We start from the raw sequence: 20,675 nt of genomic DNA, 5'->3' as shown, positions 1-20,675 counted from the left end.
GGCACAGAATAGGTATTAAGTACTTAATATGTGCCAGACGCTGTTTTAAGTGTTTTTACACGGTTTCATTCATTTCATCCTCATAGTAAGTAACGTTTTGGAGCAGACACTACTATTTACAGGGAGAAAACTGAGGCCCCGAGGGTCGTGGTCAGGATTCCAACCTACTAAATGATGTTTCCTGGATAATTACAGAATCAGAAAACTAGGAGTCCGAAGGGCGACACCAGGCACGTCCCAATCACCACGAAGCCTGGATTTCTCTCCCTCAACTGCAAAGGCAGTTACTGGCTTTGCCCACAGCGTGGAGCCCAGAAAACCGACGAAGGTTTCACCTGCGCACGCGTTTACCCACAATGCACCCCGCCCCGGCGCGCGTTGCTCCGCCCCCTTTTGTATTACAAGCCGCGGCACTTTACGGCTCTCTTCCTCGTTCCTCTGGCGGGAACACGGCCCGGCCCGCCCCTTTCGCCTAGCGGGCCCCGCCCTACTCCGCGTGGATTGGTTACCCGCTCTTCTAGCCCGGTGCTGACTGGCTCGTGTCTCTGCCACTTTCTTTCAGCCCAGTGGCGCGCGGCGCGGCGTGGCGACGACCGCCGGGAGCGTGTGCAGCGGCGGCGGCGGAAGTGGCCGGCGAGCCCGGTCCCCGCCGGCACCATGGTGAGGGCAGAGCAACGGCGGGGTCTCACCGGGAGGCGGGAACCGCAGTCGTTAGGAGCCCTGCGGGCGGGCGCTGAGGGCTGGGTTGGCGCGGGGCGAACGTACGGTCCGAGCCTTGAGTCCCGTCCCCCGGCACAAGGCCGGGAAACTGATGCTGGAGACTGCAGGTGGTTCTACCACGTTCGTGTCTGGGATTTAGGGTTGCACGTACTCGTATCCACAGTACAGTGGCCTCGCCTTACTTAGTTTTCCCATTTTGCAGGTTGGGAAACAGGTTAAAAAAGTGGAGATCTGCCAAATGCAACAGAGAGTTTTTGGGCAGGGAAGGGGGTCCCTTACGCTTCGGACCCAGTCTGACCTCCCAGATTGAAAACTAGAGTGCTAGGAAGTAGGGGGCCAGTCTGAGTTGTGAAACTTAGTTTTAGGAATTTCAGAGCTTATAAGATGCTTAAAATGCTAGCAGCAGAGCCTGCTAGGCCTCTTGTTTTCTGGCTGAAAAGTAGGCCTGGTGCTGGGGTGTGGTGTTTCTCCTTGGTTCACAATGCTTGTCATTCCAGGGGAAGGGAGCGTTTTGAGCTAGGGGTGGGCAAAGTACATCCTCCCCATACACAGAAGGAAAAATTTCAGCCCAGGTCTCTGCGGGGCCACATTGTTTATGATTCTGGAAGTTCTGGATCTGGGCTAGAAAGTGCCCGTGTCTCCCAGTGTGCAGATCAGAAAAGGAATCCAGAGCTGGGAGTTGCCTGGCTCATCAGCATCTGGCCCTTCTTTTTTCAATGAGAGAAACCAAGGCCCTTGTTGGGGATGTGACTTCCAGACTGTGAGACAGTGGGAGATTCAGTAACCAGGAGGGCCCCCCAGGGGTGGCTGCATCAGAACTGTGGATTAGTGAGAGAGCTCTCCCTAAATCCAGCTGGTCAGTGTGTAGCCACCCAACGGGTTCACCTTGCCTGCTTCCTAGACAGAGCCCATTTATCAAGACAGGGCAATTGCAATAGAGAAAGAGTATTTCACACAGAGCCAGCTATGCAGGAGACTGGAGTTTTATTACTGCTGAAATCAGTCTCCCCTGAGCATTAGGGGATCCGAGTTTTTAAAGATAATTTGGCGGGTAGGAGCTCAGGAAGTGGGGAGTGCTGATGGGTTGGAGCTTCCTGAGGTTGGAGATGGAGTCATTGGCGAGGAGGGGGAGGGGGAGGAGTTGAAGTGAGATTTTCTTGCTGTCTTCTGTTCCTGGGTGGAATTGCAGGACTGGTTGAGCCAGATTACTGGTCTGGGTGGTGTCAGCTGATCCACCAAGTACAGGGTCTGCAAAATATCTCAAACGCTGATCTTAGATTTTATAATAGTGATGTTATCCCTAGGAGCAATTTGGGGAGGTTCAGACTCTTGCAGCCAGAGGCTGTATGACCCGTAAACAATAATTTCTAATCGTGCAGCTAATTTGTTAGTCCTACAAAGGCAGACTGGTCCCCAGGCAAGAAAAGGGTCTTTTCGGGAAAGGGCTATTACCAATTTTGTTTCAAACTATACACTAAATCCCTTCCCAAGGTTAGTTCGGCCTATGCCCAGGAATAAGCAAGGACAGCTTAAAGGTTAGAAGCACAATGGAGTCGGTTAAGTCTGATCTCTTTTCGCTGTCATAATTTCCTCAGTTACAGTTTTTGCAAAGGTGGTTTCAAGAGCAAGGATTCAGAGAGCCTGTCCCTCTGCCATGTACTTAGAGGGCAGAGTTGGCATGCAAGACTGGGCAGAGCTGGAAGGATCCATCGCTGTGTTCAGTTTTGTGGAAGCAGAATCTTTGTTTTTCTTCCAACTATATTCCCAGTGTGTAGAACGGTGCCTGGGCAAAGTGTGAACTCATTCATTCAGCCCCTTCCCACCTTCTGAACATCCAGAGTCCTGGCTATCCAGCCATTTCCTGGAGGAGTGGCCAAGAATGGACAAGGCATCATGGGATACACACTTCCAGTTCCCTGTGATCAGGGCAGGGCCAGAAGGAGTGGCCTGGGTTAGAAGCGGAGATGGGCAGTCCTGGACAGCTTCCTGAATTAGGAGGCACTGGATTCGGTCTTCGTGGATCTAGACCTGAGAACCAGATTCCAGATGCTCCAAGAAAGCCCACTAAACCTCCACCTCTCGGAGAGAGTGATTTTCCTGCCTCAGCCTCCCAAGTAGCTTGGGATCACAGGCATGCGCCACCACGCCTGGATAATTTGTGTATTTTCAGTAGAGATGGGGTTTCACCATGTTGGCTAGGCTAGTCTTGAACCCCTGACCTCAGGTGATCCACCCACCTCGGTGTGTCAAAGTGCTGGTATTACAGGTGTGAGCCACTGCACTCTGTACTTTTTTTTCTTTTTTGGAACTGAGCTCTCACTGTCGTCCAGGCTGGAGTGCAGTGACACAATCACTGCAGCCTCAACCTCACCGGCCCAAGTGATCCTCCCACCTCAGCCTCCCAAGTAGCTGGGACCACATGCATCACTAAACCTGGCTAATTCTTACATTTTTTGTAGAGACAGAATCTTGCTGTGTTGCCCAAGCTGGTCTCATACTCCTGGGCTCAAGTGATCCTCCCACCTCAGCCTCCCAAAGTGCTGTGACTGTAGGCGCAAGCCACTGTGCCAAGCCTCACCTGGCACTTTGATGTATCCTCTTTTAAGATTTTGAGGATCCACCCCTTCCTCTGACCTCTTTCTCCAACAGAGTTTGGAGATGAGGATATAGGAGAAATCAAGATATATGGTCACAGCCCCAGGCCATTGCAGCCTTGGAGGAGTCAGGCAACTCCCTGTCCGGCGGCCACTCCTTCCCTTACCTGTGGGGTGGGGCGAGTGTTCTGCCTTCCCTGCGTGCCTCCCTGGGTGGTGTGTGCATTTCTTTTGTGTATTTATTCAACAAATATTTACCGAGTACCTCTTATGTGCCTGGCCTTGTGCCTGGCCCTGGACAAAGTCCACACCCACTTTGAGTGTTCCAGTCTAGCAAGGGACAGAGGTAATAAACAAGGTAATTAAAGACTGGCTGCATCCTATGATGGAAACAAACACCCATGAGGCAGAGAGTGGCCATTAAGAGGGCCTGGCCAAAGGAGGTGACGTTTCAGCAGCCACGCGAAGGTCTGGGGAAGGTCACCCCAGGCAGAGGCAATAGCAGAAGTCAAGGTCAGGTGGCAGGAATGGGTGTGACGGCCAGTGTGGCAGAGCCTCTCAGGCCTGGCTCTGTAGCTGGCCTGGGGAGTGTTGTGAGCAGGTCTGCACCAACCCTATTTGGGTGTTTTTTGGTTTTTGGTTTTTGTTTTTTTTTTTTGAGATGAAACGTCATTGTCACCCAGGCTGCAGTGCAGTGGCACGATCTCAGCTCACTGCAGCCTCTGCCTTCTGGGTTCAAATGATTCTACTGCCTCAGCCTCCCGAGTAGCTGGGACTACAGGTGTGCGCCACCATGCTTGGCTAATTTTTGCATTTTTAGTAGAGATGGAGTTTTACCATATTGGCCAGGCTGGTCTTGAACTCCTGCTCACTGCAGCCTCTGCCTCCTGGTTTCAAGCGATTCTCCTGCCTCAGCCTCCCAAGTGGCAGGGATTACAGGCGCCTGCCACCACGCCCAGCTAATTTTTGTATTTTAGTAGAGACGGGGTTTTGCCATGTTGGCCAGGCTGGTCTGGAACTCCTGACCTCAGGTGATCGCCCGCCTCAGCCTCCCAAAGTGCCGAGATTACAGGTGAGAGCCACTGTGGCTGTCCCACCAGCTCTCTTTGTTTCTCAGATGTTCTTTCTGCTGCTTTTGGATGGGACTGCGGGTGACAGGCAAGGAGGCCATGGGTCCTCCCAGGCTGTGCTATTGGTCACTGGGATTAGGTAGTGACCCGAGAGGGGCTGTCACTGGCATGGAAGGTGTGTCTCCAGGCCACCTGCTGACAGTAGGGCGTCTGCCTCTGGGCAGCTCTGCCCGGGCCTTGCTGGATTTCCCTGGGCAGGTCACTTCTGCTGTGGGCGCCGGCGCCTCCTCTGCAGAATGAGAGGTGGGCCTTAAAGGGCTAGCCGGACCTCTGCCCCTTCCCCAGTGATCCAGGAGGACGTCCCGGGTCCCGTTCCTGTTATGGACTGGAGAAATAAAACAGGCTTACTGAGAAAAACCCACGGCTTCTTCACAGTAAAGGGCGACCTGGGCATGGGACCCGTGTGCCAATCTGTGGCTCTTGTGTTTTCTCTGTGGCTGGTGGCACCCAGTCAGACACACGCCCAGCCGCCCGCAGCCCTCCTCCCCTGCCTCTCTGAGCAGCCGCCCCGGGGCCCCTTCTTCCCCCTTATCTGGCTTTTCCAGGAAGCCGGTGCAGGAAGCGGGCTTGGGCCTGGCTTCCTGCTGGCACCGACCTCCCCTGGGCAGCTTTTCTCAGGAAGGGGCTGTGGGATGTAGGATTCCCTCCCCAGCCCCTTCCTTTCATGGGGGAGCCACCCCACCAGGGTTGAAGGCCATTTCCGGCCTCCACAGCGAGAGGCCTTCAAGTTCACACCCCCTGGAAAGGCGGCCACCCTCTGGATCAGGGTGGTAGCCAGGGCAGGACTCCCAGCAAAGGCTTCTGGGGTCAGGGCCACCTGGAATTCCAGTCACCAGGACAAGGCAAGGTGAAGCCTCTGTCCTGTGAGGCACTGTCTCGTCCAGGGCCCCTTGGTGCTGGGGCCTTCCTCACGGCAGTACTAGAACAGGCCCGTTATAGGACCCCGTACCCAGGCACAGCCCTGTGTCACCCCGAGGCAGTTCCCAGTGTACGGGCTGAGTTTTATGTTTCCGAAATGAAAGTGTTGATTTCCCCCCCAGTAATAGAAACACTACATATTTGACATAATAAATTCAGTAATGATGGAAAAAAACATCTTGAAACCAGACGTGGTAGCGCATACCTGTAATTCCAGCTACTTGGGAGCTTGAGATGGGAGGATTCCCTGAGACCAAGAGTTCAAAGCCAGCTTGGGCAAGATAGCAAAACCCTGTCACCACCAAAAAAAAAAAATATTGAAAGTTCACCTTAACTGGTGACTTCCTGTCTTTGAAAACCCAGTTCAGGCTGGGGGTGATGGCTCATGCTGTTATCCCAGCACTTTGGGAGGACCAGGCGAGTGGGTCACTTAAGGTCAGGAGTTCAAGACCAACCTGGCCAACATGTAGAAACCCCGTCTCTACTAAAAATACAAAAATTAGCCGGGCATAGTGGCACACCCCTGTAATCCCAGCTACTTGGGAGGCTGAGGCGGGAGGATCACTTGAACCCGGGAGGTGGAAGTTGCAGTGAGCCAGGATCACACCACTGCACTCCAGCCTGGGTGACAGGCTTGCCTTTCAGGCTCAAGTGATCCTCCTGCCTCAGCACCCGAGTAGCTGGGACTACAGGCGCATGCCACCATGCCCAGCAAAGTTTTGTATTTTTAGAGCAAGACTTCATCTGAAAAAATAAAACCAGCTCAGATGTGGCCTTTTCTGATGGGACTGACCCCTGCAATGGGGCCTGGCAGTGTCAGTCTCGGCCAGTTGGGGCTGCCCTGCAAGGCATGGGCTTGTGCTTGCTTCAGACAGACAGGGCCAGGCCAGCTCTGTCCCCTCCTAGCTCCACAGTACTGGGCAAGTTCCCCGGTTTCCAAGCTGTAGTGTCCTCAACTCCATACTCACAGTAACGTCAACATGGATGCATCTCAGGCATACCAGTTTGAGCTTAAAATACAAGCATTAGGCCAAGCGCGGTGGCTCATGCCTGTAATCCCAGCACTTTGGGAAGCTGAGGCAGGTGGATCACCTGAGGTCTGGAGTTTGAGACTAGCCTGGCCAACATGGTGAAACGCCGCCTCTACTAAAAATATAAAAATTAGCTGGGTGTGGTGACGCACGCCTGTTGTCCCCAGCTGCTTGGGAGACTGAGGCAAGCTGCTTGGGAGGCTTGAACACAGGAAGTGGAGGTTGCAGTGAGCCGTGATTGTGCCACTGCACTCCAGCCTGGGTGACAGAGCGAGACTCCGTCTCAAAAAAAAAAAAATTGACCAGAGTGTTCAGCACCAAGAGCAGGTGGTGGCCACCTATGGTAGGAGGGAGGGTATGTGAGGCTTTTCTTCCTAATCCAAGAGGCAGGTGTGTGTTCCAGGGCTGGGCAGAGTAAGGAAATGGCATTTCCGGTGGAGAGTGATTGACGCACACTCCTGTGCGCCCCCTGCACCGTACCGCACCATCTTTGAGTCGTGGGTGGGACTCGAGACCAGAGCTCCCAGGCGCTGATCAGACAGACAAATCATGCAGCTTTATTTGCCTTTCAGCTTCCCTTGTCACTGTTGAAGACGGCTCAGAATCACCCCATGGTGAGTACTCAGTGGTCTGGGACAGCCTGTTTGAGAGGGGGCCAGCCTCAGCACAGGGGCGGTGGCTGAGCAGACGGCTTTCTGCCTGTCCACCAGCACGGCAGCTCGCTCCCTTCTCCCTCCCCAGGCGTGTCCACACCCCTGTTATTTCTGCTACTTATAAGAGTAATACATACATACTTACTAAAAATTTAATGGGCCAGTTGCAGTGGCTCACGTCTGTAATCCCAGCACTTTGGGAGGCCGAGACAGGAGGATCGCCTGAGCTCAGGAGTTCAAGATCAGCCTGGGCAAGAAGAAGAATTTAAAATTCAGCCAGATGAGGTGGTGTGTGCCTACAGTCACAGCTACGCAGGAGACTGAGGCGAGAGAATTGACTGATCCCAGGAGTTTGAGGCTGCAGTGAGCTATGATCACACCACTGTGCTCCAGTCTGAGCGACAGAGTGAGACCTTGTCTCTAAAAAAAGAAAAAAAATTAATGAGGGGGTTCTGCGGCCATACCACCCTGAACACGCCCGATCTCATCTGATCTCGGAAGCTAAGCAGGGTCAGGCCTGGTTAGTACTTGGATGGGAGAAAATTAATGAGATGGAAGGATCACTTGAGCCCAGGAGTTCAAATCCAACCTGGGCAATATAGCAAGACCCTGTCTCTTAAAAAAATAAAAAGAGGCCGGGCGCGGTGGCTCAAGCCTGTAATCCCAGCACTTTGGGAGGCCGAGATGGGCGGATCACGAGGTCAGGAGATCGAGACCATCCTGGCTAACACAATGAAACCCCGTCTCTACTAAAAATACAAAAAAAAATAGCCGGGCGAGGTGGCGGGCGCCTGTAGTCCCAGCTACTTGGGAGGCTGAGGCAGGAGAATGGCGTGAACCCGGGAGGCGGAGCTTGCAGTGAGCTGAGATCGGGCCACTGCATTCCAGCCTGGGCGACAGAGCGAGACTCCGCCTCAAAAAAAAAAAAAATAAATAAAATAAAATAAAATAAAAAGAACTTCAGGCTGGGCATGGTGGCTCATGCCTATCATCCCAGCACTTTGGGAGGCTGAGGCTAGAGGATGGCTTGAGCCCAGGAGTTCGGAGACCAGCCTGGGCAACAAGGAGAAACCACGCCTCTCCATAAAATGTAAAAATTAGCTGGGTGTAGTGGCGTGTGCCTGTAGTTCCAGTTACTCGGGAGCCTAAGGCAGGAGGATCACCTGAGCCAGGGGCGCTTGAGGCTGCAGGTCTAACCTGGGCAACAGTGAGACCCTGTCTCCAAAAAATGATAATATTACATACTAACACTACAGTTAAAGTGCACAATTTAGTGGCATTTGGTGCAGTCACAGCATTGTGTAACCACCACCTCTATCTAGGCCAGAACATTTCCGTCTCCCCAAAAGGAAACCCCGTCTCTATCAGCAGTCACTTCCCAGCCCCAGCCCCTGATGAGCACGAGGCAGCTGCCGTCTCTGTGGGGTTGCCTATTCTGGATATATCCCATGCATGTGAGCGGAGACCATGAGGCCTCTCGAGTCTGGTGGCTGTCACTCAGCACCTTTTTTTTGAGGTTCATCCACCCTGTGGCCTGTGTCAGTGCCTCATTCCTTATAGCCAGACGATACTCCCTGGAGCGGATACTTACCACATTTTGTTTATCTGTTCGTCTGCTGATAGGCATCTGGGCTCTTTCCCCTTTTTGGCTATTGCGAATAGTGTCACTGTGAACGTTCACGCACACATATTTGTATAGTTGCCTATGTTCGTGTCTCTTGGGCAGATGCCTAAGTTGAATCATTTAAAAATCTCAGCGTTGGTGGGAGGCCAAGGTGGGTGGATCACCTGAAGTCAGGAGTTCGAGACCAGCCAACATGGTGAAACCCCCGTCTCTACTAAAAAATTAGCTGAGCATGGTGGCAGGTGCCTGTAGTCGCAGCTACGTGGGAGGCTGAGGCAGGAGAATCGCTTGAACCTGGAAGGCAGAAGTTGCAGTAAGCTGAGATCATGCCATTGCACTCCAGCCTGGGCAACAAGAGCGAGACTTCGTCTCAAAAGAAAAACTCAGCCTTGGACTGAGCACAGTGGCTAATGCCTATAATCTCAGCACTCTGGGAGGCCAAGACAGGAGGATCACTTGAGCCCAGGAGTTTGGGACCAGTCTGGACAACAGTGAGACCCCACTTCTTTTTTTTTTTTTTTTTTTTTTGAGACGGAGTCTTGCTCTGCCGCCCAGGCTGGAGTACAGTGGCCGGATCTCAGCTCACTGCAAGCTCCGCCTCCCGGGTTCACGCCATTCTCCTGCCTCAGCCTCCCGAGTAGCTGGGACTACAGGCGCCTGCCACCTCGCCCGGCTAGTTTTTTTGTATTTTTAGTAGAGACGGGGTTTCACCGTGTTAGCCAGGATGGTCTCGATCTCCTGACCTCGTGATCCGCCCATCTCGGCCTCCCAAAGTGCTGGGATTACAGGCTTGAGCCACCGCGCCCGGCCGAGACCCCACTTCTACAAAAGGAAAATAAATTAACCGCATGTGGTAGGGTGAGCTTGTAGTTTCAGCTACTAGGGAAACCGAGGTGGGAGGATGGCTTGAGCCCAGGAGGTCGAGGCTGCAGTGAGCCATGCTCACGACACTGTACTCCAGCTTGGGCAACAGAGCAAGACCCTGTCTCATAAAAGACATAAAAAAATCTCAGCCTTTTCCGAACAGCAGCATATCTTCAGAATGATGTGCTACTTATCTTTGTTCTCAAAACGTATCAAAATAGACGAGTAATTATTACAGTGCAAAACAGCATTTGCGGAACACCAAAACCCAAATATCTGGTGTTGTGGGGGTGCCTGCCGGACCAGCCCAGCTGTACCCACCTGGCCCCCAGCCACCCTGGATCAGTGGCCACCGTCACCATTGTCTCACTCATTCCTTTAAACATTTCTGTGTTTCTTAGTTTTTTCTTCTTTAAGACCAAGTCTCACTCTGTTGCTTAGGCTGGAGTGCAGTGGTGCGGTCTCAGCTCACTGCAACCTCCGCCTGCTGGGTTCAAACAATTCTTCTGCCTCAGGCTCCCAAGTAGCTGGGACTACAGGCGCGCACCACCATGCCCAGCTAATTTTTGTATTTTTAGTAGAGATGGGGTTTCACCATGTTGGTCAGGATGGTCCCAATCTCTTGACCTCGTGATTCGCCCACGTCGGCCTCCCAAAGTGCTGGGATGACAGGCCTGAGCCGCCACGCCCAGCCCAGTATCATTTTTTAATTGTACAAAGGTTGGCATTATGATAGACTGTCTAACTGCCAGTGAAGTGTATAGCGGAGGCAGAGCCTGTCGCCTGTAAGGAAGGCCATTTAGGGGTCTGGGAGCTGTGGGCTGAGGCCCGGAGGTGGTGGTCCGTCTCGCGGGGCAGAGCTGCACCTCCTGGGGGGCCCATGGCGCAGGGCTCCAGGGCCATAGCCGACCTCTGGCCTGTCTCTCTTCCAGTTGGTGGAGCTGAAAAATGGGGAGACGTACAATGGACACCTGGTGAGCTGCGACAACTGGATGAACATTAACCTGCGAGAAGTCATCTGCACATCCAGGGTGGGTACTGCGCCCACCAATGGGGGTGGTATGTCGGGGTGGACACTCAGCATCCTCCCTCCCTGGGCCTCATGGGAGGAGTTAGTGGGGGAGGCCTCCTAGGACTGCTCATCCTGACAGGGGTCAGTGGGGAGGGACAGGGCAGGGTGGGCCAGGCCACCAAGTCCCCTAGCACGCCCTGGACTTTGACCCTGTATGAGGCTGCCCCCCCACCCGGCCTTTCCTGCTGTGTGTCTGTTGGTGCCACCCCTGACCTGGAAGGACCTGGGCCTGGGGACTCCCTGTGGCTCAGGTCAGGGCAGCCCCCTCCAGGGGAGGTCCAAGCCTCCCAGGCTCTGCTGCCTTTAGTCCAGCCTGGATGTTGCCTGGACTCTGTGGGCCATGGTAGTGTGGCCATGGGATGTCCGGGATGCCCAGGTCACGGTGGGCAGGAGCAGTGCCAGGGCCTGGTGGACCAGGAGCCACCAGCCAGAGCCCAAGACCGGGAAGTGCCTGGCTAGGAGCGCTGCTGGGTCGGCCGGGGCTGGAAGATGGTTCCCCTGGCGTCACGGGCCTTCCCTGCCCCTGGGATGACCCGTGGAGCACTGAGGAGGAGGTCAGGCATGGTGCTGAAGGCAGCGGCTCCCTTGGACTCCTCCCACCAACCTTCCCTGATACCATCTGTCTTGTCTCCCTGTGGGTGACAGCCCCCCATGGTAGGGAGGAAACTGCTGGGGAGCTTGGACTGCCTGCCTGGGGTCACCTTGACGGGACAACAGGGCTCGAGGAGGGAGGCGCTTCTTCCTGAAGTGGCCGTATCTTGCCCTGACCCCCAGCCCGACCCAGGACTGGGCCTCTCGTCAGCACAGGGTGGGGACAGGTGGTGGGGCTGCTGTGCACAGCGCTAGAAGCTCGAGAAGCTGCTTGCTGGGTTTCGTGCCATAGCCTCTCGGAGGGCGTCTGGGTGGGTCCAGTGCGGCTGTGCCGGACGGTGCCTCGCTGCAGAACCGGGTGCCTCCCACCTGCGGCCAGCGGGGCGCGCTCCGCTTCCGGCATTGGCATCACCAGGTGTGTTGCGTGGGTGAGCATGTGCGGTCTTTTGGACACTTCTAGGTCCTAGAAATGAGAAGCCTGTGAATTCAGAGGCTGTGTGGTCTCCAGGGGTTGCTCTGGCCTCTGCCGCCAGCTTCGAGTGGACGGGTGACTTTCCCTGGGCAGCCTGCCTCTGTGGCTGGGCGGTGATGCTGCCGTCACAGGTGGCTGGGAGGAGAGGCGATGGGAACTCACATCGTCCCTATCTGAGCGGGGCCCTCCCTCCCTCAGAGGCAGGCCGCAGGATGCAGAGACCCGCCCGGGCTGAGGGACCTCTGGAGCACTGTGGGCAGGAGGCAGGGGCCTCCCTGCTGTGAGCTCAGGCCCTGCCCACGTTCCTGCACGAGGAAGCCTCTAGGCCCTGCCTGGGAGAGCTGGGCGCCAAGCCGTCTGCCCAGGCCCTGAGCCCCCACAGAACCATAGTGTGTCCACCCCACGAGCCCTTGAGGGGTTCCTAGGACAGTGAGCACCCAAAGGGGCTGTTCATCCCCGCCCAGCGCTGGGCCAGGCCACACCCACCCAGGCATGGAGGAGAGTGTCTGATGGGAGGACTTGGGGATTCAGGCAGGTGAGGCCTTTTAGGGGCCAGAGTTATCCAGATGAGAAGTGGGAAAACCGCGTGCAAAGTCCTGGGGGCAAGCCCATGGCGTGTGTTCTGGAAACAGAAAGTTCCTTCTGGAGGGAATGTCATCAGGCTGGGAGAGGACCGCCAGGGCGGGGCAGGATCTCAGGCCCTAGGGAGCCCTCCTGAGGCTCCTAGACCTTGCCCCCAAGACAGAGGGGCCCATGGGTGGGTTCCAAGCAGGAAGATACTGTGATCTGACTTCTAAGGGCATCTGGGGCAAAGGCCTTCCAGGCATCACACGTGGATCTGTCCAGGAACCTGGGCAGTGGGGTGGGACTGGGGAACTGATACGGTAGGAATGGCCCTGGCCCCTGCTAATCCCTCGATCTGTCCCAGTGGGGGCCTCAGGGAGGCATTGCAGCGTGAGTCTGTGACTTTGCAAGGCCGCATTTCTCCAGTCTCGGTTAGCTCTCCTAACACTGGCATCACTGGAAGCTGCCCTTGAGCCACCTTGGCAGGACCCAAGTTCCCCCATCCCCCACCCCTCTTCACCCACCACACTAGGCCTGTAGCTTGCTCACATGTCCCTGCACCCAACTCAGGCCCTGTTGGGAGATACTGCGATGAATGAATGAGTCAGGGCACATAGAGAGGCTTCCAGAAGTGAGGTGGGGCTGGGGCAGGAGGAAGAGTAGCTGGGCTTCATCTGGGTCTGGTGCACAGGGAGGCCCCCACCCACTCTGGGCTTTGGGCTGCAGGCAAAGAATCCCAACCCCAACCAGAGAGAGCCCCATCCCAGGCTGGAGGGAGCCCCAGTCAGCCACTCCTGAGCCAGGCGCACGGGCAGAGGATAGGAGTCCGTTTTCCTTGTGGGTGCACAAGGGGGCTGCGCCTACCACACCCACCCTTGCTGCTGGGTGAAGGATTGCCTGGGATCAGGAGCGATCCTGCCTGCAGGGTGGACACCTTTCCACGTGTCTCCTGGGACTGAGACTGTGCAGCTTGCAGGGGTGGTGCGGGGTACAGGCTGGGTGGGATCTGCAGGGCCTCCCACAGATCTGAGACCCTGCTCCCAGCGCTGGGCCAGACAGCCTGGTAATAACCCGCTCCCCGGCCAGGCGCGGTGGCTCACACCTGTAATCCCAGCACTTTGGGAGGCCGAGGCGGGTGGATCATGAGGTCAGGAGATCGAGACCATCCTGGCTAACACGGTGAAACCCTGTCTCTACCAAAAATACAAAAAAAATTAGCCGGGCATGGTGACTGGTGCCTATAGTCCCAGCTACTCAGGAGGCTGAGGCAGGAGAATAGCGTGAACCCGGGAGGCGGAGGTTGCAGTGAGCCGAGATGGTGCCAGTGCACTCCAGCCTGGGTGACGGAGTGAGAGTCCATTTCAAAAAAATAAAAATAAAAGTAAAATTTAAAAATAGGGCCAGGGCCGGGCGCGGTGGCTCAAGCCTGTAATCCCAGCACTTTGGGAGGCCGAGATGGGCAGATCACGAGGTCAGGAGATCGAGACCATCCTGGCTGACACGGTGAAACCCCGTCTCTACTAAAAAATACAAAAAACTAGCCGGGCGAGGTGGCGGGCGCCTGTAGTCCCAGCTACTCGGGAGGCTGAGGCAGGAGAATGGCATGAACCTGGGAGGCGGAGCTTGCAGTGAGCTGAGATCCGGCCGCTGCACTCCAGCCTGGGCGGCAGAGCGAGACTCCGTCTCAAAAAAAAAAAAAAAAAAAAAAATAGGGCCAGGCGCGGTGGCTCACGCCTGTAATCCCAGAACTTTGGGAAGCTGAGGTAGGCGGGTCACGAGGTCAGGAGATCAAGACCATCCTGGCTAACATGGTGAAACCCCGTCTCTACTAAAATACAAAAAAATTAGCCAGGCGTCTGTAATCCCAGCTAATCGAGAGGCTGAAGCGGGAGAATTGCTTGATCCCAGAAGGCGGAGGTTGCAGTGAGCCAAGATCGTGCCACTGCACTCCAGCCTGGGTGATAGAGCGAGACTCCATCTCAAAAATACAAAAAACCCGCTCCCCTTCTCCGCAGGACGGGGACAAGTTCTGGCGGATGCCCGAGTGCTACATCCGTGGCAGCACCATCAAGTACCTGCGCATTCCTGATGAGATCATTGACATGGTCAAGGAGGAGGTGGTGGCCAAGGGCCGCGGCCGCGGAGGCCTGCAGCAGCAGAAGCAGCAGAAAGGCCGCGGCATGGGCGGCGCCGGCCGAGGTGGGTCTCCCATCCCCAGTGGACATACCTGGGGTGGGAGGACAGCCACACGTGGCATCCTTCCTTCTCGGGGTTGGCCTTCTTGGCTAGTGCCCATGCAGCACTGCCTCGGAGCCTCCCAACCCTCCCGGGCCCCCTTCCTGGTCTTTGGCCATGAGCCAAGGCCCAGCCAGAGGAGCCTGGAGACCTGGGACTCAGTCCTCCTCTCACTGCGCCTCCTGGTAGTCCTCAGGGCACATCAAGTCACCTCCCCAAGCCTCAGTTTCCTCTCTGAGAGGGTCTGGCGGTGCCCACCTCTCCAGGCCGCTGGCAAGGACTCCACTTGGGGCCTGGTGTGGGGCCCTTTCCCTGCCGTGGCTCTATCCAGAGCCAAGGTCACCCGCCCCCACCAGAGATGATGAATTGGCGTAAAATTCCATTTGTTAGGCCCAGGGGCCATCTGTAGCCCCTGCCCCTCCTCACCTCTCTGTCCCCAGCTCTTGTGTTTTCAGGGGGACCTGGGCTTTGTTTCTTCCATCCATGGGCACTGCTGGTGTGCTGGGCTCAGGTGCGGGCTCACGAGGTGGTCAGGAGTGAGCCTGAGGGAGGGATGGGGATAGTACTCCAGGCAGGGAACTTTGGGGATCTCAGGGTGGGTGGGGCCTCTGGGGTCCCAGGCCTGGCTCCTTCCCAGCACTTGGGGTCAAGGTTGTTGAGAGAGTGGGTCAGGTCCTACCTAGGGAAGGCGGGGGTTTTCTCTGGCTGCTCTGCAGGAAGCCACGGGGCCATAGGATGCAGATAGCAGCCTCGCAGTAACTCCCACCAGGCCGTGCACCCTGGCACAGCTGGCCCTCCCTGGTGAGAGGGGAGGTTGGTGGCCTGGGCCAGTGTTGGCCTCTGGCCTCTGTCCCCGCAGGGCCTGGTGGCCCCTGGCTGGTGAGAGCCCTGACCTCTTGGATCCTCTAAATCTGGACCCCTGACCCCACCTTCACGGGGTTGAGGTCTGCAGAGGAGACAGTGATTCCAGTTCCTGTTGGGGTCAGTCCTCCTGTCTCCAGACCTCCCCGGCCCAAGGCTGAGATTCCGAGCGGGCTCTGTGGAGAGCCAGAGCTATGCTGCCTGCAGCGCTGGCCTCTGGCCCCTGGCACCCGGCACATGGGCCGCAGGGCCAGCTCCTCTTGCTGGCCTTGGCTCTCCTGCTGTTTGAAGCTCCAGCTTTGATTTCCTCAAGCATTCGTCCAGCTAGAAAGTTCTCTGAAACAGCTCCCTAGACGGGCCTCACAGAGCTGGGGTCCCCGAGGGAGACGGAGAGGGAGGGATCAATGCTGGGTCCCGGCCCAGCCAGCCTGCTGCGTCCAGGCCTGGCCTGTGGTGGGGGTGGCATGAAGGGGTGCTGGGCACACAGACGGTGTGGGGACAGGTGTGCCCTGCATGCAGCCTGCTCAGGATTACTGTAGGCGCCGCTGCAGTGTCCACTCAGTGAGTCCCCGGGGCCCTCATCTCCTGGGACCCTATCTCCCGGGACCCCCCTGTCACCTCCCCAGTGGCCACATGCTCCCACCTCAGGGGCTTCATGGAAAATGTCATTTGGCCTCATGGTCTCCTATCTCTGTGGCCTCAGGCCAGGTGAGGAGTCCCCTCCCATTCTCCATCCCTGGGGCTGGATTCACAGAAACCCTCTTCTGTTTTCCTCCTGGCAGGTGGATGAGAGGCCACGGGTGGTCCTGGAGCGTGGGAGGCCCCCCCCAGGCAGCCCCCAGCCTGGCCTACTGCCCTAGTCTCTGCTCCACCCCTCTCTCACCTCCCCCTCCTCCAGGAAGCCCTTCTGGCTTTGTGGTTTAGGAAGCCTGCCCCAACCCGCCATGTGACTTAGTGCCCTCTGTTGCCTAGTCCCCCCCTGCATCCCTGGGGGCTGGGTCTAGTCCCATAATGAGGATGCCCTGGAGTTCCTGCCTTCCTCAGATGCTCTGCCCCATGGAGGAGATCCAGAGCACCCTCAGTCCCCACCTCACACATGAGGAAGCTGAGCCTGGGGACTTAGGTGACCTGGACTAGAGTTTCAGGGCACTGGGATCCTGTCGAAGGTCCCACTCACCTGGCTCTGCTGCAGCCCCTTCTCTCTGTTCTCTAGGTGTGTTTGGCGGCCGGGGCCGAGGTGGGATCCCGGGCACAGGCAGAGGCCAGCCAGAGAAGAAGCCGGGCAGACAGGCGGGCAAACAGTGAGCCCACCCAGACCGGCCGCTGCGCCCCCTCCTGCCAGGGCGGCGATTCCGCTCCACAGTCTCGGACGGATCTGCTCAGAAAGGAAGAGGCGGGCGTCAGGGGGAACCCCCTTCGTGTTTTGTGACCCTCCCTTTTAGGTGAAGTCCCTTTTTCTTGCTAAAACCGGCAATTCTCTGGTTGGAAATGTTATTTGGTGTGTTTGGTTTTGTGAAGCGGCCGTCCCAAAGCTGGCTGGATTCCTGGAAGAGCCTGTGTTGAAGGCATCTTTCAAGCCCTCGCTCTGGTTCTCAGGGCAGCATTTTCCAGGCGGGTTTGTTTTGCATTTCTCAGAGCCTCTCCGAGCAGTGACCAGACGGGAGATTTTTATTTTAAGCTGTTCACGCTGGGACTGACAGCCTGCAGAGTTTCTTTGGGCGCGGCCCCAGAATTGCCTTCAAAACAAACCCAGGACGGTTGAAAGCCTTCGAACCCGTGCACGGGATGCCTTGGGCCCTGGCCCATCGCTTCCTCTCTTGTGTTACAAAAATAAAAACAAATAAAACTACACACTGTACATCCACTGTTCCTTTTGACCATCTGGGCGCACCTAGCGGGTCTCCTGCCCTCTGTCCATCTCTGGGCTCTCAGGAAATCACTGTTCCCATAAGGGAAGCTTCCTTTTGAGAGATCTCACCAGGCGTCAGCGTCACAGTGGGGTCCTGATGTCCTTTTACAAAAGGCAAGACCAGCATCTGGACAGTGGGGCTCTTGAGAGTCCCTAGCGCCCCCACACCAGGTTGTCCTATACCCTCTCCCCTCTGTGGAGATGTTAATGCTGACGGGTGTGTGGGGAAGGCAGTCCCAGGCAGGGGCCACGCATGGTCCCCATCACCCCCTCCCGGGTGGCCTGGGCTCCATCATCTATCCCCATCTGGCCACACTGGCGTTCACACAGGGAAGACTGGGGACAGGAATCCCCTTGGAAGATTCTCACGAGGCTCCTGCCCCCTTTCTGAGCCAAGCCGGACTTGTCAAACCTCGGGCGCGCGCGCCTGAGACACTGAGTCAGCACTTTCGGGAAAGGCTCCGGGTAGCGTCTGCGGACCGGGAAGTAACTGCAGGGAAGCCCTGAGCCAGGCAGCAGCCCGTCACCCCGCATAGCCTTCTCTTCATTCAGGGTCCCCGTTTGGAGACCTATTTTGAGAGGTGATTGGAATAAAAAGCCCCGTCCGTGAGGAACTGTTTCTTGAGTCTTCAGAGTTCCTTGCCATCGTATAGATTTTGCATTTACAGTGTCCTAACCTGGGATGCTCTCCTTGTGTGTGGGGTGGGGGACAGGGATGGATATCTGCTGTCGCCTGAATCCTCTCCTCCACAGCGGCACTTGATTGATGGTTAGAGATAGGGCATGTGGGCTCCAGGCTGCGGCCTGCCCTGAACCTCACAAACCCGCCCCCTCAACACAGGCAGGGGCGGCAGTTGTGGGCCCAGGCCTGGAAGCCTTGGGATGCACTGACCCACGGCACCCACCTGCCTGCTGGACAAGAGCATCGGGTTTTTTTTTTTTTTTTTTCTTTTTTCTTTTTTCTTTTTTTTTGAGACAGAGTCTTGCTCTGTTGCCCAGGCTGGAATGCAGTGGCGCGATCTCAGCTCACTGCAAGCTCCACTTCCTGAATTCAAGCGATTCTCTTGCCTTAGCCTCCCAAGTAGCTGGGATTACAGGTGTGCACCAACACGCGTGGCTAATTTATGTATTTTTAGTACAGACACAGTTCCACCATGTTGGCCAGGCAGGTCTTGAACTCCTGACCTCAAGTGATCCTCCCACCTTGGCCTCCCAAAGTGGTAGGATTACAGGCGTGAGCCACTGCGCCTGGTTGACAGGAGCATCTCTTGGCACATCCCATGCCCCTACAGGGTGGGCGGTGCAGGGGGCTGGGCTGGGCTCACAGGGTGAGGTGGGTGGGGCAATCTTCAGGGAAGGAGGGAAGGAAGGGTGGGGAGCAGGGAGGTCCCATTTGCAGCTCCTGCCCCTCATTGTAGACTCAGTGGCCCTTAGAGGCTTCTGGGGCTCTCTGAGGGGCCTGAGCTCCTTCCTCCCAGGGGTCGTGTGTGTCACAAGGCGTGGGTGAAATCCGGGAGCTCTGGGGTCAGGCGTCCTGGGAATTTGGGTTGGGAAAGCCCTCGGAGGCCCCTTCCCCTTCTTGCTGATCTCTGGTTTTTCCTCCCTGACCAGGCTCTGAACTCAGAATGTGTTCCAACACCCCCTAGTGCCTTCTCACTGTTCAGGTTCCCACGTGTTGGGGCTAATCCCCGGCCTCCTTTGCCTGTGTAATTGCGGCTTCTTGCCGGTGCAGCCAGACGCAGAGCTGGCTCTGACCTTTCCAGCCCGGCAGCTGCGGGCTCTAGGCCCAGTCTCTCCTGACCTGTGACTCAAGCCGCAGAGTCCCCTCGCCTGCCTCCGACAACTTGGCCCTCGTGGGCTAGAGTAGCCCCTGCTTAGGCCCCTGCAGACTTCCAGAAGCTTCCGGCCCCCCTCCCTTGAGCTGGGTGTCGGACCAGCTCTGCGTTTCATTCTTCCTGGCTGGTTTCACGAAGCCTCATCCTCACCCCCTCAAGAAACAGAAACCAAAAGCACCAGTCTAGTTCCTAAATCCAAGGCTTCCAGGTCTTTCTGTCCCTCCGATGGTCTGTTGGGCCCAGGGTCCATGCCCTCCTCACCCAGCTGGGGCTGCCTTTACCGTAGATGGTCCCCACCCACCCCCAGACCTTCTCGCCTGGAGTTTGCTTTCTGTCAGGGAGGCCCATGCCTGGCACTGTGCTGTGACTCAGCCCGGGGTTGAGCTCTGCAGGGCCAGCCCACAGTCCCCCACCAGAGTGTGACAGGCCCAGGTCGGCCGCTGACGCCACCTCATCCCGGAGCCAAGCACCCGCTTCAGGGACAAAAGTGCAGAGGCTGGCCTTGGGCAGTGGCCCCTGAGAGGCAGCTGTGGGAAGTCATCCCTCTCTCCTCCTCCCCCATCCCCCTCCTCTCGCTCCCCATCTTCCTCCCCATCCTCCCCCATCCCCCATCCCCCTCTCCCATCCCCCTCCTCCCTCTCCCCCTCCTCATCCTCTCCCTCCCCCCCTCCTCATCCTCTCCCTCCTCCTTCTCTGGGCTTCACCTGCTGTTCCCAAAGCTACTCTGACGGCCACCCACAGATCGCCTGTGTCCCTGTCACCTCCCTCCCCACCTTCTCCTGTTGGAGCCCAGGGCCTGGCACAAGCCTGGCACTAGGGCCACTTGCCTTGTCCCAGGTGCTGGTGACACAGCCCCGGCAGTCCTTCCCTTCCGCAGGAGTGAGCCAGCCACAAGCATATGCATGTCAAATGCATAAATGCTGTAAAAAGAAACCAGGCCAGGCGCAGTGGCTCATGCCTGTAATCCGAGCACTTTGGGAGGCCGAAGTGGGAGGATAAACTGAGATCAGGAGTTCAAGACCAGCCTGGCCATCATGGTGGAACCCCATCTACTAAAAATACAAAAATTAGCCGGGTGTGATGGCACGAGCCTGTAGTCCCAGCTACTCGGGAGGCTGAGGCAGGAGAATCGCTAGAACCTGGGAGGCGGAGGTTGCAGTGAGCCGAGATCGCGCCACTGCACTCTAGCCTGGGTGACAGATCACGACTCTGTCTCAAAAAAAAAAAAAAGAAAAAAAAGAAAAGAAACCACAAACAGGGCCGGCTCATGAGGAGGTGAATGAAGAGGTGGTCAGGGAAACTGAGAAAAGGACATTGGAGATTCAGGAAGGGCTTGAGAGACCAGGGAGCCAGCCACCTTGGGAAGGAGCATTGTGGACCAGCAGGGGTCAGGAGGACAGTCCCGTGCAAAGGCCCTGTGCCCAGGGGACACAGGAGCAAAGAAAGGGGCAGGAAATGGGGAGGGCGCAGGTTCTGGGCGACACGAAAAGAAGCCACAGAGGGTTCTAGAACTGTCAGAGGCAGGGGTGGAAGCTGGGAGGGAAGGAGGGGGGCAGTGCTGAGGGCTCAGGGCAGGGAGGAGGAGGCTGCAGGGCCTAGGCT

General features: G+C 56.7%; 1 protein-coding gene across 4 annotated transcripts; it reads left to right on the top strand.

The window, feature by feature from the left end:
• Positions 1-397: 397 nt before the first annotated feature.
• On the top strand, positions 398-20,553 carry LSM4 (LSM4 homolog, U6 small nuclear RNA and mRNA degradation associated). Of its 4 annotated transcripts, XR_003116857.1 has the most exons (6): positions 398-660; positions 6,966-7,007; positions 10,467-10,565; positions 14,249-14,432; positions 16,543-17,009; positions 20,526-20,553. XR_003116857.1 is itself a non-coding variant. In XM_025366878.1 (5 exons), exons 1-5 carry the CDS (start codon positions 658-660, stop codon positions 16,632-16,634), a joined length of 420 nt encoding a protein of 139 aa, XP_025222663.1. In that variant the 5' UTR covers positions 398-657; the 3' UTR covers positions 16,635-17,189. The 4 variants fall into 4 exon arrangements, 3 of the variants coding, with proteins under 3 accessions (XP_025222663.1, XP_025222662.1, XP_025222665.1); XM_025366878.1 differs by lacking the exon at positions 20,526-20,553 and having other exon boundaries at positions 16,543-17,189; XM_025366877.1 differs by lacking the exons at positions 16,543-17,009; positions 20,526-20,553 and having other exon boundaries at positions 14,249-14,977.
• The last annotated feature ends 122 nt before the right edge of the window (positions 20,554-20,675 follow it).

Source organism: Theropithecus gelada, chromosome 19, assembly GCF_003255815.1.
Source record: "Theropithecus gelada isolate Dixy chromosome 19, Tgel_1.0, whole genome shotgun sequence".
Classification (NCBI taxonomy): Eukaryota; Metazoa; Chordata; class Mammalia; order Primates; family Cercopithecidae; genus Theropithecus; species Theropithecus gelada.
Note: the sequence above shows the minus strand (reverse complement) of the source record. Positions and strands in the feature narration are given on the sequence as shown.